Source organism: Salvelinus alpinus, chromosome 10 (genome assembly GCF_045679555.1).
Source record: "Salvelinus alpinus chromosome 10, SLU_Salpinus.1, whole genome shotgun sequence".
In the NCBI taxonomy this organism is placed as follows: Eukaryota; Metazoa; Chordata; class Actinopteri; order Salmoniformes; family Salmonidae; genus Salvelinus; species Salvelinus alpinus.
The window spans coordinates 51,037,106-51,059,223 of NC_092095.1; the positions used below are offsets into that span (position 1 = coordinate 51,037,106).

At 42.6% G+C, this 22,118-nt stretch overlaps 2 protein-coding genes across 4 annotated transcripts in view; one reads left to right on the plus strand and one right to left on the minus strand.

Annotated features, from left to right (window-relative positions):
- LOC139532166 (tyrosine-protein phosphatase non-receptor type 4-like) overlaps positions 1-9,871 on the plus strand; it is a 39,454-nt gene extending 29,583 nt beyond the window's left edge. For both annotated transcript variants that reach the window (XM_071329392.1, XM_071329393.1), the window contains exons 20-26: positions 944-1,034; positions 1,167-1,231; positions 3,138-3,284; positions 3,472-3,600; positions 3,780-3,928; positions 4,282-4,417; positions 6,565-9,871. In XM_071329392.1, coding sequence (XP_071185493.1) covers positions 944-1,034; positions 1,167-1,231; positions 3,138-3,284; positions 3,472-3,600; positions 3,780-3,928; positions 4,282-4,417; positions 6,565-6,987 — 1,140 coding nt within the window. In that variant the 3' untranslated portion in view covers positions 6,988-9,871. The remainder of the gene's footprint in view (positions 1-943; positions 1,035-1,166; positions 1,232-3,137; positions 3,285-3,471; positions 3,601-3,779; positions 3,929-4,281; positions 4,418-6,564) is intronic.
- A 1,290-nt stretch (positions 9,872-11,161) lies between these two features.
- On the minus strand, positions 11,162-16,809 carry LOC139532170 (ras-related protein ralB-B-like). Of its 2 annotated transcripts, none has more exons than XM_071329400.1 (5): positions 16,670-16,809; positions 15,072-15,253; positions 14,673-14,881; positions 13,490-13,667; positions 11,162-13,252 (listed from the first exon to the last, which is right to left on the minus strand). In XM_071329400.1, the coding sequence occupies exons 2-5, from the start codon at positions 15,183-15,185 to the stop codon at positions 13,142-13,144; spliced, it is 612 nt and encodes a 203-aa protein (XP_071185501.1). In that variant the 5' UTR covers positions 15,186-15,253; positions 16,670-16,809; the 3' UTR covers positions 11,162-13,141. The 2 variants fall into 2 exon arrangements, with proteins under 2 accessions (XP_071185501.1, XP_071185500.1); XM_071329399.1 differs by having other exon boundaries at positions 16,588-16,722.
- Positions 16,810-22,118: the final 5,309 nt, after the last annotated feature.

The following is a 22,118-nucleotide window of genomic DNA, read 5'->3' on the forward strand; positions in this document are numbered from 1 at the left end:
CACAGCCTGTTTCCATTGGGAGCAAATTAAGCATAGTGGGTAGAACAAGCAAGGAGGTGGGCAAAGCCAAGCACGAGCTAGTGAGATCCTATTGGTGCATTTTAGCATGTATTTGCATAGTTCCATTGGGGAACGCCTACTCTGTGAAGTGCTCATGTGCAATAACTAAATAAGCCTTTGCACTCCTAAACAATGCACGTTTTGGAAACGTTGGCAAAGGGTAAAGTTCACAAACTTAGTCCATTCTTTCCGTAAACAGATTGTTGTTTTGGGAACAAAAAACTGTATGGAGATCATGCTTCTTCGATGAGAAAATCTACAGAATGTAGGCCCAGTTCCATCTCACTCCATATTCTCCCACTGCTGGCCACCAGGCTTCCTCTCCTCACCATATTTGGTGGGGAGTGGACATTTCAACTGGGTGCTTCAGATATATACATCCAGTGTAACATCTGGCTCCTTGCTCTATCTGTGGTGTGATGTTAGTCCACTCATACTAACTATAGTAATATGCTTGTTGTTCACATGGGCCAAATAACTAGAGCTACCTCTGTGGCCCAATGGCCCCTGTGACTCTAAACTGCTCCATGTCCACTTTGATGTTATTAAATGCAGTTGGTTATTCAACGTTTCCACTGGTTCTAGAATGTATTTCACATTGCACATGGCCAAGACTGATCAGATAGCATCTAAGTAATTTACCAGAAAGAGAGAGATGGAAGAGAGTAAAATAGAGAGATGAAAGGAAATATTGAAAGTCTATTGCTTCCTGTTATTGTTCCACACTGTCTGAAACATTTCCTGTTTGTGTTCCACTGATGGGTTATCCGTGAGAATGTGGTTTAGTGTAACGTAGAAACCAAGCTCATGTCAAGGCCAGGTCTGAACTTCAGTTAACTTATGACAAATGTTAACCATTGTTTTTTGTTGCGATGTTTCTCAGCAACTCTACCGGAAAAGGCCTGGATTGACAATGTCATGTGCCAAATTACCTCAGAACATTTCCAAAAATCGATATCGAGACATTTCACCATGTGAGTATACTGAACCATCAGAAGTGACATCTTCTGTTGCATATTCTGTACTTCCTCATACAATGATGTAAGTAAATTCCCTCTGTCTCACCTGCCTCCCCTTTCTGTCTCTTCCTGTATCTGCTGTCTCAGATGATGCAACCAGGGTTATTCTGAAGGGCGAGGATGGGGACTATATCAATGCAAATTACATCAATGTGAGGGCCTTCTCCCTTCTTCTTTTCTTGATACTCAACACTCTTTGATATATACGCCACAATCTTAGATTTTATTACCAAGACCGGACACCTTCCTTCGACCTAGGTAATGAATATCTCACACAGACAAAAACACCACCCGGAAAGAGACAGACTGACTTTGCTTGATAGATACTCACTTCTTAAAGTGTGTGTACATAGACTGAAACATGGATTATGCTTACATACAGTGGGGAGAACAAGTATTTGATACACTGCCGATTTTGCAGGTTTTCCTACTTACAAAGCATGTAGAGGTCTGTAATTTTTATCATAGGTAAACTTCAACTGTGAGAGACGGAATCTAAAACAAAAATCCAGAAAATCACATTGTATGATTTTTAAGTAATTAATTTGCATTTTATTGCATGACATAAGTATTTGATCACCTACCAACCAGTAAGAATTCCGGCTCTCACAGACCTGTTAGTTTTTCTTTAAGAAGCCCTCCTGTTCTCCACTCATTACCTGTATTAACTGCACCTGTTTGAACTCGTTACCTGTATAAAAGACACCTGTCCACACGCTCAATCAAACAGACTCCAACCTCTCCACAATGGCCAAGACCAGAGAGCTGTGTAAGGACATCAGGGATACAATTGTAGACCTGCACAAGGCTGGGATGGGCTACAGGACAATAGGCAAGCAGCTTGGTGAGAAGGCAACAACTGTTGGCGCAATTATTAGAAAATGGAAGAAGTTCAAGATGACGGTCAATCACCCTCGGACTGGGGCTCCATGCAAGATATCACCTCGTGGGGCATCAATGATCATGAGGAAGGTGAGGGATCAGCCCAGAACTACACGGCAGGACCTGGTCAATGACCTGAAGAGAGCTGGGACCACAGTCTCAAAGAAAACCATTAGTAACACACTACGCCGTCATGGATTAAAATCCTGCAGCGCACGCAAGGTCCCCCTGCTCAAGCCAGCGCATGTCCAGGCCCGTCTGAAGTTTGCCAATGACCATCTGGATGATCCAGAGGAGGAATGGGAGAAGGTCATGTGGTCTGATGAGACAAAAATATAACTTTTTGGTCTAAACTCCACTCGCTGTGTTTGGAGGAAGAAGAAGGATGAGTACAACCCCAAGAACCCATCCCAACCGTGAAGCATGGAGGTGGAAACATCATTCTTTGGGGCTGCTTTTCTGCAAAGGGGACAGGACGACTGCACCGTATTGAGGGGAGGATGGATGGGGCCATGTATCGCGAGATCTTGGCCAACAACCTCCTTCCCTCAGTAAGAGCATTGAAGATGGGTCGTGGCTGGGTCTTCCAGCATGACAACGACCCGAAACACACAGCCAGGGCAACTAAGGAGTGGCTCCGTAAGAAGCATCTCAAGGTCCTGGAGTGGTCTAGCCAGTCTCCAGACCTGAACCCAATAGAAAATCTTTGGAGGGAGCTGAAATTCCGTATTGCCCAGCGACAGCCCCGAAACCTGAAGGATCTGGAGAAGGTCTGTATGGAGGAGTGGGCCAAAATCCCTGCTGCAGTGTGTGCAAACCTGGTCAAGAACTACAGGAAATGTATGATCTCTGTAATTGCAAACAAAGGTTTCTGTACCAAATATTAAGTTCTGCTTTTCTGATGTATCAAATACTTATGTCATGCAATAAAATGCAAAGGAATTACTTAAAAATCATACAATGTGATTTTCTGGATTTTTGTTTTAGATTCCGTCTCTCACAGTTGAAGTGTACCTATGATAAAAATTACAGACCTCTACATGCTTTGTAAGTAGGAAAACCTGCAAAATCGGCAGTGTATCAAATACTTGTTCTCCCCACTGTATATGAATTTGCCAATATGCAGCTATACATATGTGTATATTTGCCAACCCATGCCATTCTCCTGACCCATAGATGGCGATCGCAGCGTCCAGTGCTGTAAACCGCTACATCGCGTGCCAGGGCCCGCTGCCCGCCACCTGCTCTGACTTCTGGAGGATGACTTGGGAACAGGGCTCCAACATGGTGGTCATGCTCACCACGCAGGTGGAGAGAGGACGGGTATGTCACGTCCCCAACCAGGGTTCGCTCTCTCCATTTCAGCCCCTTCCCAATGCTTTTGGTCTCGTTTTGGAATTTCTTGTGGTAACATATGAGGTGAAAATGAAAGACGTTTCCAATCCCCGCAAAGAAAATAGACAAACTATTCTTCCTCTTATCTCCAATGATCTTTTTGTTTCATTCCCAGGTGAAGTGTCATCAGTATTGGCCCAACTCTGGTGCCATTGCTACCCATGGGGACTTCCAGGTGTCCTGTGTGACAGAAGAAGGGAAATCAGCATTTCTGGTCAGAGAGATAACTCTCACACACCTGCAGGTAAGGACCATTTCTTGTATCATCTCTCGTGGACAGACTACGTAAACATCGAGCATCTGACCAAAATGACTTGAGATTTTATTTCTGGGTTAACCGAGATTACTTCTTGCACTTGGTGAAAACTGTATGAAAAACGTATAAAAACATAATCATACATTTGATTGACTGATTATATTCAGAGTGAAGAGAGCAGGCCGCTGACTCAGATCCAGTACATGGCCTGGCCTGACCACGGTGTTCCAGACGACTACACTGACTTCCTGGACTTTGTCAGTCTGGTCCGCAGAAAGAGGGAGGGCAAGGAGGAGCCGATGATAGTACACTGCAGGTAAGGCCTAGTTCTTACACAAAACACTGCATACACTAACAAGGAAGCTCTTATCCCCTCAACTAACATCTGTAAGCCATATCGCTGTTGATACAGCTTTGAAGTAGGTCTAAGGCATTTTACGCAACATCTTTGAAGAATATAAGCCTTTGTACATCTGCCTCATAGCCTGACTTAAAGAAAAACAGGTTCCCTTTTTCTTCGAATCAGACGTTAAGACACTTTGCATGTTGTTGTAGCAACAGTGATTGATGACAGTGTAAGTTGAGGGAATGAGGGTTTGAATCCTCTTCTGTCATTGCTGCCCTCTTCAGCCTCATCTCACTCACCTCGTCCTCTGTGTCTCTGTGCAGCGCTGGGATTGGTCGGACTGGGGTGCTCATCACCATGGAAACAGCCATGTGTTTGATTGAGTGCAATCAGCCTGTGTATCCGCTGGATATCGTGAGGACAATGAGAGACCAGAGGGCTATGATGATCCAGACCCCGGTAATCTGATCTGTGATGCATAGAAATGAGACTAAGAGAACAGCGGAGGCTCTTACCGCAATAGACGGGTTGGTTGTTTAGCAACAAAGCCGACACATGCGCAACTATGGGGCAAAACAGACGGGGTTGGCTTAGACCAGGGGTCTCCAAACTTTTCTAGCATGAGAGCGACTTTTAAAAGAATTGACATGTTGCGAGCTACAATTTTTTTATTTTATTATAGCTTTCAAATTGGCACATTCTTCTCTACCATGCAACTCTTCCCCGGGTCCTTGGTGTGCAAGATAAACTCAGCAAAAAAAGAAATGTCCCTTTTTCAGGACCCTGCCTTTCAAAGATAATTTGTAAAAATCCAAATAACTTCACAGATCTTCATTATAAAGGGTTTTAACACTGTTTCCCATGCTTGTTCAATGAACCATAAACAATTAATGAAGATGCACCTGTGGAATGGCCGTTAAGACACTAACAGCTTACAGACAGTAGGCAATTATGGTCACAGTTATGAAATCTTAGGACACTAAAGAGGCCTTTCTACTGACTCTGAAAAACACCAAAAGAAAGATGCCCAGGGTCCCTGCTCATCTGCGTGAACGTGCCTTAGGCATGCTGCAAGGAGGCATGAGGACTGCAGATGTGGCCAGGGCAATAAATTGCAATGTCCGTACTGTGAGACGCCTAAGACAGCGCTACAGGGAGATAGGACGGACAGCTGATCGTCCTCGCAGTGGCAGACCATGTGTAACAACACCTGCACAGGATCGGTACATCCGACATCACACCTGCGGGACAGGTACAGGATGGCAACAACAACTGCCCGAGTTACACCAGGAACACACAATTCCTCCATCAGTTCTCAGACTGTCCGTAATAGGCTGAGAGAGGCTGGACTGAGGGCTTGTAGGCCTGTTGTAAGGCAGGTCCTCACCAGACATCACCGGCAACAACGTCGCCTATGGGCACAAACCCGTCGCTGGACCAGACAGGACTGGCAAAAAGTGCTCTTCACTGACGAGGTGCGGTTTTGTCTCACCAGGGGTGATGGTCGGATTCGCGTTTATCGTCGAAGGAATGAGCGTTACACCAAGGCCTGTACTCTGGAGCGGGATCGATTTGGAGGTGGAGGGTCCGTCATGGTCTGGGGCAGTGTGTCACAGCATCATCGGACTGAGCTTGTTCTCATTTCAAGCAATCTCAACTCTGTGCGTTACAGGGAAGACATCCTCCTCCCTCATGTGCTTCCCTTCCTGCAGGCTCATCCTGACATGACCATCCAGCATGACAATGCCACCAGCCATACTGCTCATTCTGTGCGTGATTTCCTGCAAGACAGGAATGTCAGTGTTCTGCCATGGCCAGCGAAGAGCCCGGATCTCAATCCCATTTAGCACGTCTGGGACCTGTTGGATCGGAGGGTGAGGGCTAGGGCCATTCCCCCAGAAATGTCCTGGAACTTGCAGGTGCCTTGGTGGAAGAGTGGGGTAACATCTCACAGCAAGAACTGTCAAATCTAGTGCAGTCCATGAGGAGAAGATGCACTGTAGTACTTAATGCAGCTGGTGGCCACACCAGATACTGACTGTTACTTTTGATTTTGACCCCCCCCTTTGTTCAGGGACACATTATTCAATTTCTGTTAGTCACATGTCTGTGGAACTTGTTTAGTTTATGTCTCAGTTGTTGAATCTTGTTATGTTCATACAAATATTTACACATGTTAAGTTTGCTGAAAATAAACGCAGTTGACAGTGAGAGGACGTTTCTTTTTTTGCTGAGTTTATGGATTATCTGGTAATATAATGGTACATGAAAAATTCTAGGGGTCTGAATTTAGTTTTCTCCGTGAATTTTTTTCTTCAGTTTTTAACTGTCAATATTACAATAATTAATAGACAAACAACAGAAATTGATGTTCTGAGTCCATGTCAATGCCTAAATCACATCCGAAGACAATTTGAGGTCTGGAAAAAAAATACTAACAAATTTGTATTTTTGTGTGTAATTCTAGCACATCTATCAAGAGAGGAATGTGTTGGCCTAAGCTATGTTTCTGCTGTTAAGCTGAATCTAGTTACTCTATGACGTTGGTGTCATCAGTACCGTTCACTCTTATTTAACCCCGGTCTCTTTGCTCTGTTTGCTTCCAGAGCCAGTACAGGTTTGTCTGTGAGGCGATCCTCAAGGTGTACGAGGAGGAGCTGGTCAAACCGCTGACGCCCACAAAGCCCCTGACACCCGTAGAGTCTCTGACGCCCACAAAGCCCCTGACACCCGTAGAGTCTCTGACGCCCACAAAGCCCCTGACACCCATAGAGTCTCTGACGCCCACAAAGCCCCTGACACCCGTAGAGTCTCTGACGCCCACAACGCCCCTGACACCCGTAGAGTCTCTGATGCCCACAAAGCCCCTGACACCCGTAGAGTCTCTGACGCCCACAAAGCCCCTGACACCCGTAGAGTCTCTGACGCCTACAAAGCCCTTGACGACTTTAGAGCCCCTGACACCCACAAAGCCAGAGGTAGAGACAGAGACAGAGTCGGCTTTAGACCTTCTGGGACTGACTGACTGACTGACTGACATTGACTGACACAGGGCTGCATGGGCCTAAGCACCACCCTCTTCTTCCACAGCCTGTCTGTCTGTCTCCCTTTCTCAGTCACAATAGTTTCTTCCCACATCTTGAGTCTGGCAAGAGAAACTAGTCACAACCATGGAGACAACTACCGAACAACCACTCAAACTGGCCTGGGAGGGGAAACAAAGCACTGTTGCACTTTATGACGACAAAACGCGATACTTTGGAACGAAAGAAGAAAAAGAAGAACAGAAGTTACGATGATCAACTGGAATTTGGGATGTTAGCAAGTGTCCCGGATCAAGAGAGAAGTGAGAAACAGAACAGTAGCTGGGTTGGATTAGATTGCTGTAGTGTCAGTACTTTCAGACTAACCTTCATAATGAACAGGACAACTCAATGAAAAGTGGACTGACGTTTGTTTTCAACCCATCAGTGCATCATCACCAGGTGTCATATCAGTGGTTTCTTCACAGACTAGTCTCTGTCTTTGATCACTCCGTAGACTTAAGAGTCAACGTTCTATTTTTAAATCAAAAACTATTCATCATCAACTAAAGATCCGTTCAGAAGTGTGTCGACCCTCTCTGTAAGGTCCGAGTAAAGCGCTCTGACTTCTACTCTATGGCACTACTCATCTTATCATCTCATTATTTCCCTCATTGAGGCTATAGGTTGTCTGATTGTTTCGATCAGATGGGTACTTTTTTGAGCTTTTATATTTATTAGTCTGCAGGTTGGAATCATCTCCAGTGCAAGTTCTTACAGCTCCAAGTCCTTTGTGAAGGCGTTCCAAACCAGGGTAAAGGCAGGGTAGGTTAGGAGCAGTGGATGCTGCTGAGGGGAGGACGGCTCATAATAATGGCTGGAGTGCAGTCATTGGCATGGTATCAACCACATGGAAACCACGTGTTTGATGCCATTCCTTCGACTCTATTCCAGTCATTGTTATGAGCCGTCCTCCACTCAGCAGCCTCCACTGGTCAGGGGAGGCATCCCGCCTCCTTTACCATCTCATTAGCTGATTACCTGTCATTGAGCTCGGCACTACGTGGTGGTGGTGTTGCTGTTTTTTTTTTGAGGCAGCTATTCAACTTTGATTCGAGATGGCTCATCATGTGATGTTACATCGGTCTCTCCAAGATACTATGCGACTAGCCCAAATCTGGGTAGTATTTTTATGCAGGTTTTGTTATTGCTAGTAACATAGAATGATCTTGCCATGCAGGATTGGGTCGGTACAGTACAAAGGTGGTTTATCAAGTGTCATTGCATCAGATTTTGAAATTTAATATGAGGTATTCAGAGCTCTCTGAATAAGAGTATTGGGGGTTTTGGTACCATGGTACTGTACATCGGGATTTTATGCAGTTGGTGTACAGTACATACAGACGGTACAGGACCAATAGGTTTTTAGCCTTGTGAGTAAAACAAAATGTTTTCAAATTAACCATGTGTTGAAAAGCTATAAGGCTCAAGCAATAGATTTGCTTCTGATATTTTTACAAGAGACCCTTTTTGCTTCTTGGGAATGGACAGCACTTTTCAACTGAACGTGTAGCATATTTGCTGCTATGCATGATTAGACCCCCAAAAATTATTTTGGAATTGTATATAATTGTATAAATTTTTGTTGGATGTAGACACCACTATAGGAAATTTAAGCTTATATGGTGTCATCTAGATTTGTGTAATGTAACTAGTGTAAATTTACTATGTTATAAATTAAGACTTAATGAAATTAAAATAATGTGAGACAAAGTTATTTTTATAAGAACAGAAAAGTTCAAAACTTTTCCACTGTAAAGTCCTGCTGGAATTAGACATTATTGTTATGGGAAAGCATTGCAATAGATGTATGCTGTGTAAAAGTGCTCTCCATAAGTCCAGTGGCAGTGGAAAGAATTGGGACGGGCAACATGAAGCTCTGTACACTGACAAATAGATGAATTAATCACCATTAATACTGTTATCTTTTGACAATTTAAACCCGCATAGTGATTTTATTCCCATGATTTCTGGTTGAATCAATAGATGTGATTGTGCTTTTGAAATCAGAAAGCTGGCTTGGTCAAACTTAATGTTGCTGATACTTCTGCAGTGGGTTTATGCAGTACCTTGCTGACAATGTTTACAATGGTTCGTGAGTTAGTTTTGTGATTTTAAAAAGGATGTGTATCTACTGAAAGTCAGTGTGTTTACAAAAGCTGTTGTGCGACAGGGAACTTCGGCCCAATCAGATCACCCACCACTGTGTCCCAAATGGCACCCTATTCCCTATACAGTGCACTACTTTTGACCAGGCTCTGGCCAAAAGTTGTGCACTAGATAGGGAGCCATTTGGGACTCAGACAGTGTCTACCACTTCACCATGAAATAGACTGAGGCACTGGAATGTTTATTTTACCAGGTTGTCCCATTCAAGGTCCAACACCTCTTTTTCAAGGGAAACCTGGATAATATGTTTGGTTTTTATTGCGCGATGCTTTTCTACCTGATCATCATCATCATCACTTAGTAATAGTACAACATTCTGCACAACTGTGATGTAAATATAAGCTTCATCTGTGAACTAGTGAAATATATTTAAAGATCAATCAGGAGGATGTACAAATGTAATGTTTGTGGTGAAGCTGTACAGAAATTGAATGTATCCATCTCCATCTTTTAGTTTGCTCGAAAACGTAAGGGATGTACAATTTTACTTTTGAGGGGAAATATTTTTCATACTACTGTACTTGTAAATATCAGATTCTCAATTGTGTCTCAATGGGCTCTGCCTGGTCTGCGACATGCTCTGTGTTTTTGTTGTAAATAGGAGCCATATCATGTCAGTGAAGTGCCAATGTTCTGTAAGTAAAGTCTAATTTCTGCTGTATTTTTTTGTTGACATGGTCCTTTCTTTCTATGCCTTGACTGTGAATATGTACACAGCACCAACACTGCTTCATTTGCCTTTCCACATTCACCATTCTAGATTCAACACTGCAGCAACAACCACCATAGAATCAGAATTCTGCCCATTCTATTTCTACTGTATACAGTCTTTTCGATGATGTGACAATACAGTATGTATACAGTAATACTAATAGCCAGGTCAGGGCAGTCAGCTGGAAGGAGTGGAGTCAGGCTGTATAAGTCACACGCTCAGCACCTCCCTCTCTACTGGTGAGGCAGGCCTAGTTGTCCATGTTCAGCAGAAGGAAACAAAAATGATTCTTGCCTTTCTATCAAGATTCTCTGCCTCCACCTAGTGTTCAATTTCAGACTGCTGTGGCTGATGATCCTGAGGCAAACAACTCAACTAGGCTACAGCAAAGATGTTGTATTATATTCCTCTGACCGCAGGACATTATATTGCAAAATCCTGACATCTACAGAGGCTATAGGTCTGATGAAGATGTGGCTTGTCTCTTATTCTGTGTTTAGTGACTGAATGACTTGAGTCAGTAGAGGGCTCTCTTGCCAAGCTAGAAGGGTCTTCAGAACTCAGAACTAGTTGAGGTTTCTCAGGCCATAGGTGTTGTAGAGTGTCAGTGAGATAGGCTGTACTTGGGGCGTGGGAAGAGGTTAGCCAACCGTCAATGGGACATGCCATCTGTGTGCTACTGGATCTAAGGCTGACCTGGATTGTATTCATTAAGCACCAAACGGAAGAAAACAGGCTAAAACAGGGAGGAACTACCTAGACTTGTCCAATAAGAGACACTTTAGTTTGGTTTAGTTTTATGCAGCAAAAATGGTTTGCTACAATGTGCACTAATGGATATGATCCTGTCCTGCTGCTTTGCAACAGAGTGTTAACAGACTGAAGGCCACATAAGGCCTCTGTCGTCCATTCATTCAAAGTCAAGTTGAACAGCACTGGAATGGTGTTTTATGACACCCATAAACATAAAACCTGTTGGTGCTCTGCTGCCCTCAAACACAAAGGCACTAGTCAAACCACACCAGCAACAAATAGTCCAGCATATCTGACAGAGCCACAATTCCTTACCGCACTCTTTTCAAGCACATTTTGAACAGCACCTTTGACCTTGAATGACTGGCAACTGATAAGACAGATACTCAGATGACAGACCCAGAAGTTGGACAGCAGGGTTGGGGTCAATTCCATTTCAATTTAAGATGTACAGGGGCTACTTTTAAACACTGAGCCCACTGCAAATTCATTACAAAAGAGAACAACTTTATTTGGCAACACAAAGACAGTTTGTATATAACCCATAATAAGTGTGCATACAAACAGTAATTTAGTTTAATGCTTCAGTTTCAAGTGTAGAATTAGAAAGGCAACACTGAAACTTTGACATTTTTGTGGAGGAAAAGTGCAGTCAACAAAATGTGTTCACAAAAAAAAAAAAGAGTACCAGTCAGAAGTTGACACCTACTCATTTCAGGGTTTCTTTATTTTGACTATTTACTACATTGTAGAATAATAGTGAAGACATCAAAACTAGGAAATAACAGTAACCAAAAAAAGCTGCATGAGGTAGTCACCTGGAATGCATTTCAATTAACAGGTGTGCCTTGTTTAAAATTTTGTGGAATTTCCTTCCTTCTTAATGCGTCCTTCTCAGAGTTCAAGTAACAGACATCTCAACATCAACTGTTCAGAGGAGACTGCATGAATCAGGCCTTCATGGTCAAATTGCTGCAAAGAAACCACTACTAAAGGACACCAATAAGAAGAGATTTGCTTGGGCCAAGAAACACGAAATCTGTCCTTTGGTCTGATGAGTCCAACTTTGAGATTTTAGGTTCCAACCGCCGTGTCTTTGTGAGACGCAGAGTAGGTGAACGGATGATCTCCACATATGTGGTTCCCACTGTGAAGCATGGAGGTGGTGTGATGTGACACTGTCTGTGATTTATTTAAAATTCAAGACACACTTAACCAGCATGGCTACCACAACATTCTGCAGTGATACACCATCCCATCTGGTTTGCGCTTAGTGGGACTATCATTTGTTTTTCAATGGGACAATGACCCAACACACCTCCAGGCTGTGTAAGAACTATTACACCAAGAAGGAGAGTGATGAGTACTGCATCAAATAACCAGGCCTCCATAATCCCCCAACCTCAACTCAATTGAGATGGTTTGGGATAAGTTGGACCGCAGAGTGAAGGAAAAGCAGCCAACAAGTGCTCAGCATGTGGAAACTCCTTCAAGACTGTTGGAAAAGCATTCCAGGTGAAGATGGTTGAGAGAATGCCAAGGGTGCAAAGCTGTCATCAAGGCAAAGGGTGGCTACTTTGAAGAATGTAAAATATATTTGGATTTGTTTAACACTTTTGGGGTCATAGATTTGATGTCTTCACTATTATTCTACAATGTAGAAAATAGTTTTAAAAAATTAAGAAAAACCCTTGAATGAGTAGGTGTGTCCAAACTTTTGACTGGTTCTATATATCATGTGGATATAGTACATGTTGGATTGTACATGTGGATAATATGTTGGATTATGAATAAGGTGATTTAATAATCTGACTGATTTTCATGCAGTGGACCATAAATAAAAAAAACTTTAAAAGAAATAGTGTAGTAGTGGAAGTAGGAATATAAAATTGATTGCAGTGCAAACAGTAAGACATCAAACAGCATAGTCAATTTATCTTGGTGATGAGGCTACTTATTCCTACAAGTGAGTATCAAACCAAGGCCATATTTAAGTAGTGTGCGAGTGAGTGATTGTCTGCGATCATAACCTATATATTCACAATCAATGTTGAGGCACTTCATCTAAACAGTCCCCTCTGGACCCGTCCCCAACAGTGGCACAAAGGATGGTTTGCATAACTAACATAGGTTAGTGATAAAGGCCACCCCTCTGACTGCCACAATGCGAGAGGTATTGTATATGGATTTGATATGCGTGTGTTAAAGGCAGAAGGCTCAGTTCAGTGGGAAGGATCTGTAGATCTGGGTTGTGTTCAGTAGGCAAGAAACTGAAGAAAATGCTCCAAAGGGAGACATAATATATTGTCCAATAAGAAACACACTTTTTTTTCTTCCCCCCATTGCAAAAGGTTTCAAAACATTTTGCTACAGTATGTCCTAATGAACATGTCCCTGTCTAATGCCACTGTGCTGCGGAGGCTCTGGTCTGGTTTGGCTCTGTGTGTCTGAAAGGTCTGGCCTAGATCAAAGCAGACAACATTTGAAAGCCTTCTTGATCTTGCCTTCTTTTCCACTCTTGTCTTTGCTCTCTGACATTTTCTTTTTTCGCACCTCCCTCATAAGATCAAAGAACACCTGAAAAGAATGGACAGTTAGTTATTATTTCAACCATATAGCTACATTGAAAGTTGATTTACTGTAAAGGTTGTTTTTAAATCCTGCTTGCTTGTTGTTTCTGGTATCCCATTTCTTGAAACATTTCTATAACCTAACTAAAAATGTAGAAATCCTAAGTAAGAAATGACATGAAGGTGTATTGTTTCTAGTCCTACTGTAGCGAAGTGCACCGTATGTTTAAGTTTGGTTACATACCTTGTCGACGTTGGCTCGTGTCTTGGCTGAGGTCTCCACGTACTGCACACCCCACTCCTCTGCCTTGGCCCTGACCTCATCCAACGACACCTGCCTGCGGTCCTCCAGATCCGACTTGTTCCCCACCACCAACAGAGGGATGGTATCGTTCTCTGCTTTCACCCGCATAATCTGCTCCCTAGGAAGACACATACAATACATTAGTCCTGATGAAGAACCAGTTGGATCTAAACACTGTCCTAAAAAAAAAAAAAAAAAAAAAAAAAACTTAGCACTGGGGTGTAATTAGCAGTGTGGAGCTGTATTTTTAGTTCTGGGCATTTACATCTAAAAAAAAGACCCATGAGCACCAACATGAAGAACATAGGAGCATATCAAATTAGGTGTCAAATGAAAGCTTATGGTATACTTTATTTTATGGCATAAGGCTTTGATATCTGGATAAACAGATGGGAAAAAGTATCAAAAATACATCAAAACACAATGTTGACAAAGACCCCTGCCAACTAACATTAACACATTTATTGCCTTGTGATTACGTTACCAAAAACACATCTTTAAAAGGTATTCACACCACTTGACTTACAGCCTGAATTGAACATTTATTCAATTGAGATTTAATGTCACTGGCCTACACACAATACCCCCTAAAATGTCAAAGTGGAATTGTTTTTAGAAATTAACAAATTAATTAAAAATGAAAAGCTGAAAAGTCCGGAATACTTATTGACTCAATCCCTTTGTTATGGCAAGTCTAAATAAATTCAGGAGTAAACATGTGCTTAACAAGTCCCAAAATAATTTGCTACCTCATCAAGCAGTGAATTTCAAACACTGAATCAACCAAAGGCCAGGGTGAATAGAAGGAAGCCTGTACAAAATACAAATATTCCAAAGCATGCATTCTGTTTGCAACAAGGCACTAAAGTAATACTGGAAAAAATGTGGCAAAGCAATTCACTTTTTGTCCTGAATACAAAGTGTCATATTTGGGGCAAATCCAATACAACACATTACTGAGTACCATTTTCAAGCATAGTGGTGGCTGCATCATGTTATGGTTATGCTTGTAACGTTAAGGGGTTGTTCAGGATAAAAAAAATACATGGAATGGAGCTAGGCACAGGCAAAAGTTGATCATGTGTTTGATGTACTATAAATCGGCCTATCAGAGTGGACGTACCGGAACTCTGAGGTGGAGGTGAATGACTCATGTTCGGTGATAGAGAAGACTAGCAGGAAGCCCTCTCCGCTCCGGAAGTAGTTGTCTCTGATGGCAGCATAGTCCTCCTGTCCAGCTGTGTCCAGGATGTCGATCTGGACCTCCTCTCCATCCAAAACCACCTTCTTCCTGTAGCTGTCTGCCTTGGTGGGTTCGTAATCCTCCACAAACTAGGAGGAGGGAAGGAGTGAGGGAGGGAATTATTTTATTTACAGAATCGTAAACTCTTTTCAATGGAAAAGCAGTATTGGAGGTTTGACTGGTAGCTTGCCCAAGTCTCTTTAGCCTGGGCGTCCAGACCACATTCTACAAAGGGAGCAATGTACGGAGTCTGGTAAGGACCAGACTTATCGCTCTTACCTCGTCATACATGAACTGCAGAGTGAGAGCTGACTTCCCGACACCTCCACTTCCCACCATGATCACCTTGTGCAGCACCAGAGAGCTCTGGTTCTTACTCTTTCCGGTAGACATCTTTGGATTTGGACAATGTCTGCAGCTAATACACTAACGGAAACTGCCTCCACCAACACTAGAACTTCCTACAGTTGGACACAAACATGTAAATTAGCCTACAAAAAACTTAAACATTTTTTTTTTAAGTTGCAAAAAAGTGCCCAGAAAAAGGCAGGGTTTTGTATACGCATGTACATCTAATGTCAAAACAGATCCACATGGACCTAAAAGGTTGACAAAACAGCCAATCTCAAAATGGCAGCTGACTGAAACATAGGCTGACCCCTATAATTTCATTAATGAGGTCAGCAGTGGTGTGGCAGCCTTCTAGGGCAAAATGATGCACTTTCAGTACACACCTTCACAGCCAATAGGTTGGGAAGCAAAGCAAACATGTGCCTAGCCAAGTACCTCCTCCACGGAGTTGAGTGGGGACAGCAGTTTTTAAATGAACCTCCGACTCGCTATGCAGTCACTACATTAAAAAAAAGTGTATGTTTGTCCTCTGTTGAAGCGTGTCTTTGTTTGCTGAACCCCCCCCCCCCCAACATTTAACATTTTTATGGAGTAGACATCCCAAGGACCCCAGATAGCAAGGACCTTAGTTAAAATATTCTGAAGGAATGATATCAGTAGATCATGAAATGGATGTATAAATCAAACACACAACAAGAAGAGTGGAAAGCAGAAGAAGAAAGTGTGTGAGAACCTGATGTCATCAACTGAATGAAGGCATCATGTCTAGTGTAGCTGCTGCAAAATGTAATGAGGATCCAAATATGAATTATAAAAAAATTATATAAACAAATGTATTGCTACAAGACCAGAGAAAACTTTCCCACAATGTAATAGGCCTTATTGTCAGTTCCAAAACAGAAACTAAAACCATAATAAAACACTGTTCTCAGGAACTATAAGACCATAACTTCCCCATAGCCAAAAGGTATTTTAAAAACAATGCAGCTAAATGCATGCCCCTTTTAAATGCCCTAACTACTGCCCCAAAATCCAGGGGCACAAATTTGGTTTGGGGGGACATTATACCGTTGCCGTATTTTGCATCACATTCCAAAGATAAAACTGTGGGGACATGTCTCCCCTCTCCCAAGTGAAAGGTGCACCCCTGCCAAAATCAAAATAGATTAAAAATAATAATAATGATTTGAGACTTCTGATACTTTCTTCCTGCTACTTTTCTAGACCCGCCACTTTCTCTCAAGGAGCAGCTCTCGATTGGATATATACAAATTAGAACGCGGTGGTAAACCGAATATTGGATGAGAATCTGTCAATCAAAAGACGTTAGCGCAAACTTCGGTATGTTTGACCAAGATAAAATCTAAATCAAAACTCGCTTCTGATATCGATTTCCACTTGTACATACTTCTACAAACGTGCATAGAGATAGCAAACGTCTCACCTTGTAATGAGTTTGGTGTATTTCTTGGCTGTTATCCGGTATACACCATGGGAAAGCTAAAGAGAGGACAAGTTTCACTTACCAGCCGCAAATGCGGATATTTTGACCACTCCCGGACGTCGCGTGAAAAAATGTTCTCTGAACAGGATGTGATGTCATATGGAATTGTGCCATCAAAGACAGTACAATATGAACAAGATGGGCTAAGACTGCTTCTCTCCGATCACACTTGTAGGCGATGTCATGGCGAGGTTGAATAACTGATGCCGAGGTAAAAACCAAATCATGGTGTCGTGATCTTCACGTCGGAAAGTCGGAGCTCTAGAAAGAGGCCCGAGTTCCCGAGTTGGAAATCCGAGTAGGATGACTGTTCGAAAGGCATGCGCCATTTTTGAAAAGACTGCATGTAAAAAAATATTAATATTTAGAAACTTGGCGCACACCATACATATGCATTTTTCCCTTTATAAATCAAACCGGCCCCGAAACTGTGCGCAGCATTAAAACTGCCTGAAAAACGCCCATCATTCAACTTTTATGGTGACAATAATGGATGGTAGTGTCAGTTTCTCAGAGATTGTTTATGGTAGTGTATTTGAAACTTGACACAAACAACCTACAGTAGTCCTTTACAAATTGGTGTGGTTATTATATATGTAAATCAAATTGAATATGCATGGTGTTGTCTTAAATACAAGGAGTGAAGTGTTACTAACCTTTGGGTAAATTGTAACAGAATGAAAAGTGCATAAATCATGACATGCGACTAATTATTAAACACCTTTATTGAGAACATGAGAGCAACATTGCCATGTTTAACATTTTGTATGGCAGAAATAATAATACACTTAAATAATCAAATGTATTATTTTACCCTCTAAATGGTATTTCTCAACCATACAACAACTAGGCTAAACTAAACAACTACACCTGAATGTTTGTGGTGTGTGTCTGTGAGACTTTTATGCTCTTCTTCCAGTGCCTGCTTGATGGGTGTATCCGTCAAAATCACAGTTTTTCTCCTCTTCCTACCCCTTGTTGTAATTTTCATGGGCCCTGCTTTTGGGAAGGGGCGTACATCAACTGGATTGAAATTAGAAAGGTAACAAGGTGTTTCCCAGCCACAGCCTGATACATGTGGGGAGTTGCCCTGTGAGGTGACTGGAGAGGAGGCCTGGAAGGCAGTTGGAGAAGTGGCCCGGAAGACAGTTGGAGAGGTGGCCTGCAAGGCAGCTGGAAAGGGGGCCTGGATGGAAGTTGGAGAGATAGCCTGGAATTAAGCTGTAGAAGAGACCTGGGATGCAGCTGGAGAGGTGGCCTGGAAGACAGTTGGAGAGGTGGCCTGGAAGGAAGCTGAAGAAGTTACCTGGGAGGCAGCTGGAGAGAAGGCCTGGAAGGCAGTTGGAGAGGTGGCCTGGAAGGCTGTAGGAGAGGTGGCCTGGAAGGCAGTAGGAGAAGTGGCCTGGGAGTCAGCTGGAAAGGTGCCTTGGGAGGTAGCTGGAGAGGTGGCCTGGATAGCTGTGAGCACAGTGGGCAAATTGGCCTGAGGGGTGTCTGAAGAGGTGACCTGGGAGGCAGCTGGCAAAACCAGTGTGTCAGCTGGAGCAGGACGATCAGTGACAAGTGAGGGTGCAGAGTCACATTCCTGAAATAGTCACATTCCTGAAATATATCAGGGTTGTATGGCCAAATGCCAGTGCACCTGAACCAGACAGTAGGTGGGTGTTGTGGCACCTGTTTTGACAAGGCCTGGAATGTCATATAAGGTCAGTTGGAGAGATGGCCTGGAAGTCAGCTGGAGAGGTGGCCAAGAAGGCAGTTGGAGAGATGGCCTGAAAAGCAGTTGGAGAGATGGCCTGGAAGGCAGTTGGAGAGATGGCCTGAAAAGCAGTTGGAGAGATGGCCTGAAAAGCAGTTGGAGAGATGAACTGGAAGGCAGTTCGAGAGGTGGCTTGGAAGACAGTTGGAGAGGTGGCCTGCAAGTCAGCTGGAAAGGTGGCCTGGAAGGAAGATGGAGAGGTGGCCTGGAAGGCAGCTGAAAAAGTGGCTTTGGAGGCAGCAGTTGTGAGGTGGCCTGGAAGGCAGCTGGAGAGTTGGCCTGGGAGGCAGCTGGAGTGGTGGTCTTGATAGCTGTGGGCACAATGGCCTGAGCGGTGTCTGTAGAGGTGACCTAGGAGGCAGCTGACAAGACCAGTGTGTCAGCTGGAGCAGGGGTCATGGTCTTTCCGGGCTTCGTCCTCAAACAATCACTGGCTGAGTTCACCATTTTCTTCAATGGACGCTCCTGTCCAGTAGCTTCTTTCTCTCTTTGCAGCATCTGTACAGAGTGACATGACATATGCCGTACATCTTTGATCTGATTGACTTCCCCTGCTTTGCTACATGATCTGCTACATCTTTTTTCAAACTGTGGAGAGGTACTCCACTGTCTGTCTTTCTTTTCCATGATCCAGTCATGGTGAAAGTATAAGAAAACAAGTTGTTACAACTAGGGCCTCCCAAATGGAGCCACTACAGATCCGGGTTCGACCCCGAGCTGTGTCGCAGTCGGCCACGACTGGGAGACCCATGAGGTTACGCACAATTGGCCCAGCGTTGTCCGGGTTAGGGAAGGGTTTGGCTGGCCGGGATGTCCCTGTCCCATCGCGCTCTAGTGACTCCTGTGGCGGGCCGGGCGCATGCACGCTGACATGGTCGCCAATTGTAAGGTGTTTCCTCTGACACATTGGTGTGGCTTGGCAGGGTCGACGCATGGCTCTCAACCTTCGCCTCTCCCGAGTCCCTACGGGAGTTGCAGTGATGGGACAAGACTGTAACTACCAATTGGATATCACAAAATAGGGGAGAAAAAGGGAGAAAAAAAATATTGACCCTCGCAGACATAAGCTAGCTTCCATTGCTAACATGCATTAAATATCTCTACACAGACTGCTTATAAACCAGATATAAGTCTGGTGAATAAAACTACAAAGCAGTTGATGCCATCATAAAAAACAAATTTGTCGAAATAATTACTTTCTTACCTCAAAATCATATTTCTGTCAATGGAATCTGCAGAGTTTATCACAGGGACTTGCTTTTTCACATGAGGGTTCAGGACTAAAGTGAGCATGTACATAGGGAATCAGATGATTCTACCTCGCTCCTGATTGGAGTTTCCAGTGTTACACTTTCCAGTGTTACAACCATCCCCGGTCTTCCCTACCACAGTATGAGTCATAATACCCATAAAATCTAGCGGTCAAACAGGGAAATGGTTCCAATAGTTTTTCCAATGTTAATTTTTCCAATAGGGGATTTTAGATACCGTTCAAATAAGGGCTGTTTCGTGTAGGCTTACCCTGGCATGATATTTTGATAACAAATCTCTTTTGGACAAGGTGACTTTTATCAATATTTTTGCCTGTATTTACCCACCAAAAATGAAATGTTAATTAGCTGTTAATGTGGCTATCATAAAGAATTACAAATGCCATGATGATCTGGACGAGACTGTCGAATCGAGGCAAAGGTAAGAATCTCTGGATTAACAATCTAATGTAGTTAGCTAAATGTAGTAATTAATAAATTGGCTAAATCTCTTTAAATTGACAATTCTGTGAACTGTCTTGTGCAAGTTTTAAATTGACACAATACATGTTAGCAAAGGTGTCAGCTAGAGATGACGTGCAGGACCTTGCAGGGATTTGTAGTCTTGCATGTCTACATTGATGCTAATTAGCATTTTCGAATCTGAGAGTAAATAGAGCCGAATATATTGATAAAAGTCACCTTGTCCGAGAGAGAGTTACATGGTTATCAAAACGTCACGCCAGGGTAAGCCTACACAGCCCTTATTTTAAGTGTTTCTAAAATCCCCTATGGGAAAAATGAATGGTGGAAAAACGATTGGAATAATTTCCCTGTTGACCACTAGGTTATATGGGTATTATGACACCTCCACTGTGGGGCTCTATAGAGCTTGCCAGCTTGTAGTCCTAAAACCCAGAAATTAGTTAACTCTGGTTTGTTCAGCCATCCCTGGGGAAAGATGAATGAAAGAACAGGGTTTTGGAATAAATTATGAAAATAGGGTCTGATGTTAAAACCTCTACGGGATCGGTGTGTCCCCCACGGGATGGTTGAGCTAATGTGCGCTAATGTGATTAGCATGACATTGTAAGTAACAGTGAACGAATACCATGCTATTGTTTGAGGAGAATGCACAGTTATGTACTTGAAAATGTATCAATAAACCAATTAGGCACATTTGGGCAGACTTGATACAAGATTTTGAACAGGAATGCAATGGTTCATTGGATCAGTCTAAAACTTTGCACATACACTACTGCCATCTAGTGGCCAAAATCTAAATTGTGCCTAAACTGCAATAATACATTGTGGCCTTTCTTTCAAAATAAAATAAACTAACAAAAAAACATGTTTTTTTTCTTTGTATTATTTTTTACCAAATCTAATGTGTTATATTCTCCTACAGTACTTTCACATTTCCACAAACTTCAAAGTGTTTCCTTTTAAATGGTATCAAGAATATGCATATCCTTGCTTCAGGTCCTGAGCTACAGGCAGTTAGATTTGGGTATGTCATTTTAGGCGAAAATTGGAAAAAAGGGTCCGATCCTTAACCCAAGTTTAGGAGATCTTACTCGTTTTGTTCTATGAGATAATAGCGGTTAACATGACCATTATGAATTACGAAGCCTTTATGTGCTTAATGTGCTTTTTTTATAACATAAATTCTTCAAAAAGTTAAGTTAGCTGATGAAGATTATTTCATAGAATAAAACGTATAAGATCGCATAAGCCTGTGTCCGCCACAGACCTTGTTTTCGGAGTTTATCCAAAAACACCATTCATTATCCACATAGGTTTTGTCCAACAAACCATGGCAGAGTTAGTGCCTACAAAAAGACTCCATTGGGCTACTATTTCTCTCTATTGCAATCAGGCCAGGGCAGTCTGTAAACGAAATAGCAATGGAACGTGATCAAATGTCTCTGGAGGTGTTGGCAGAATGTTTAAAACTTTTACAGTGACATGTGCTGTATCTGACCGTTTCTAAAATTTAAATTAAACAATTGCAAATTGTTGTGGACCTGGAAACAGATAGTTTGAATTCAAACATGTTTTGCATTTACTTTTCACCAAACCTAAATATGCTGCACTGCCCGCGAATTCTGAAACGTTGTCTAGCATGCTCAAAATGTCAAACCTAGTAGGCCTACTTACAGTGGTATCCTACACTCTTCAAAGCAAAATATCAACTGTCTGTTCAGCTGTTAAATTCTACTGTAGGCTATATTATAAACCACGCTCCCTTTTGGATGAATAGAGCAAAATACTTGAAATAATAGCCTAACTAATAGGCCCAATTAAATGAGAGATGCGCATTGTAATTTGTTGTAGGTTAAAACTTATTCTGTAATATGAACCAGGAAAGGTGGGGAGGAATTTACTCTGCATGAAAATATATATTATGTTTATAAATGAAATGTTGTTTACTTGAGGCATTTGAAATTACAGTAGTGTAT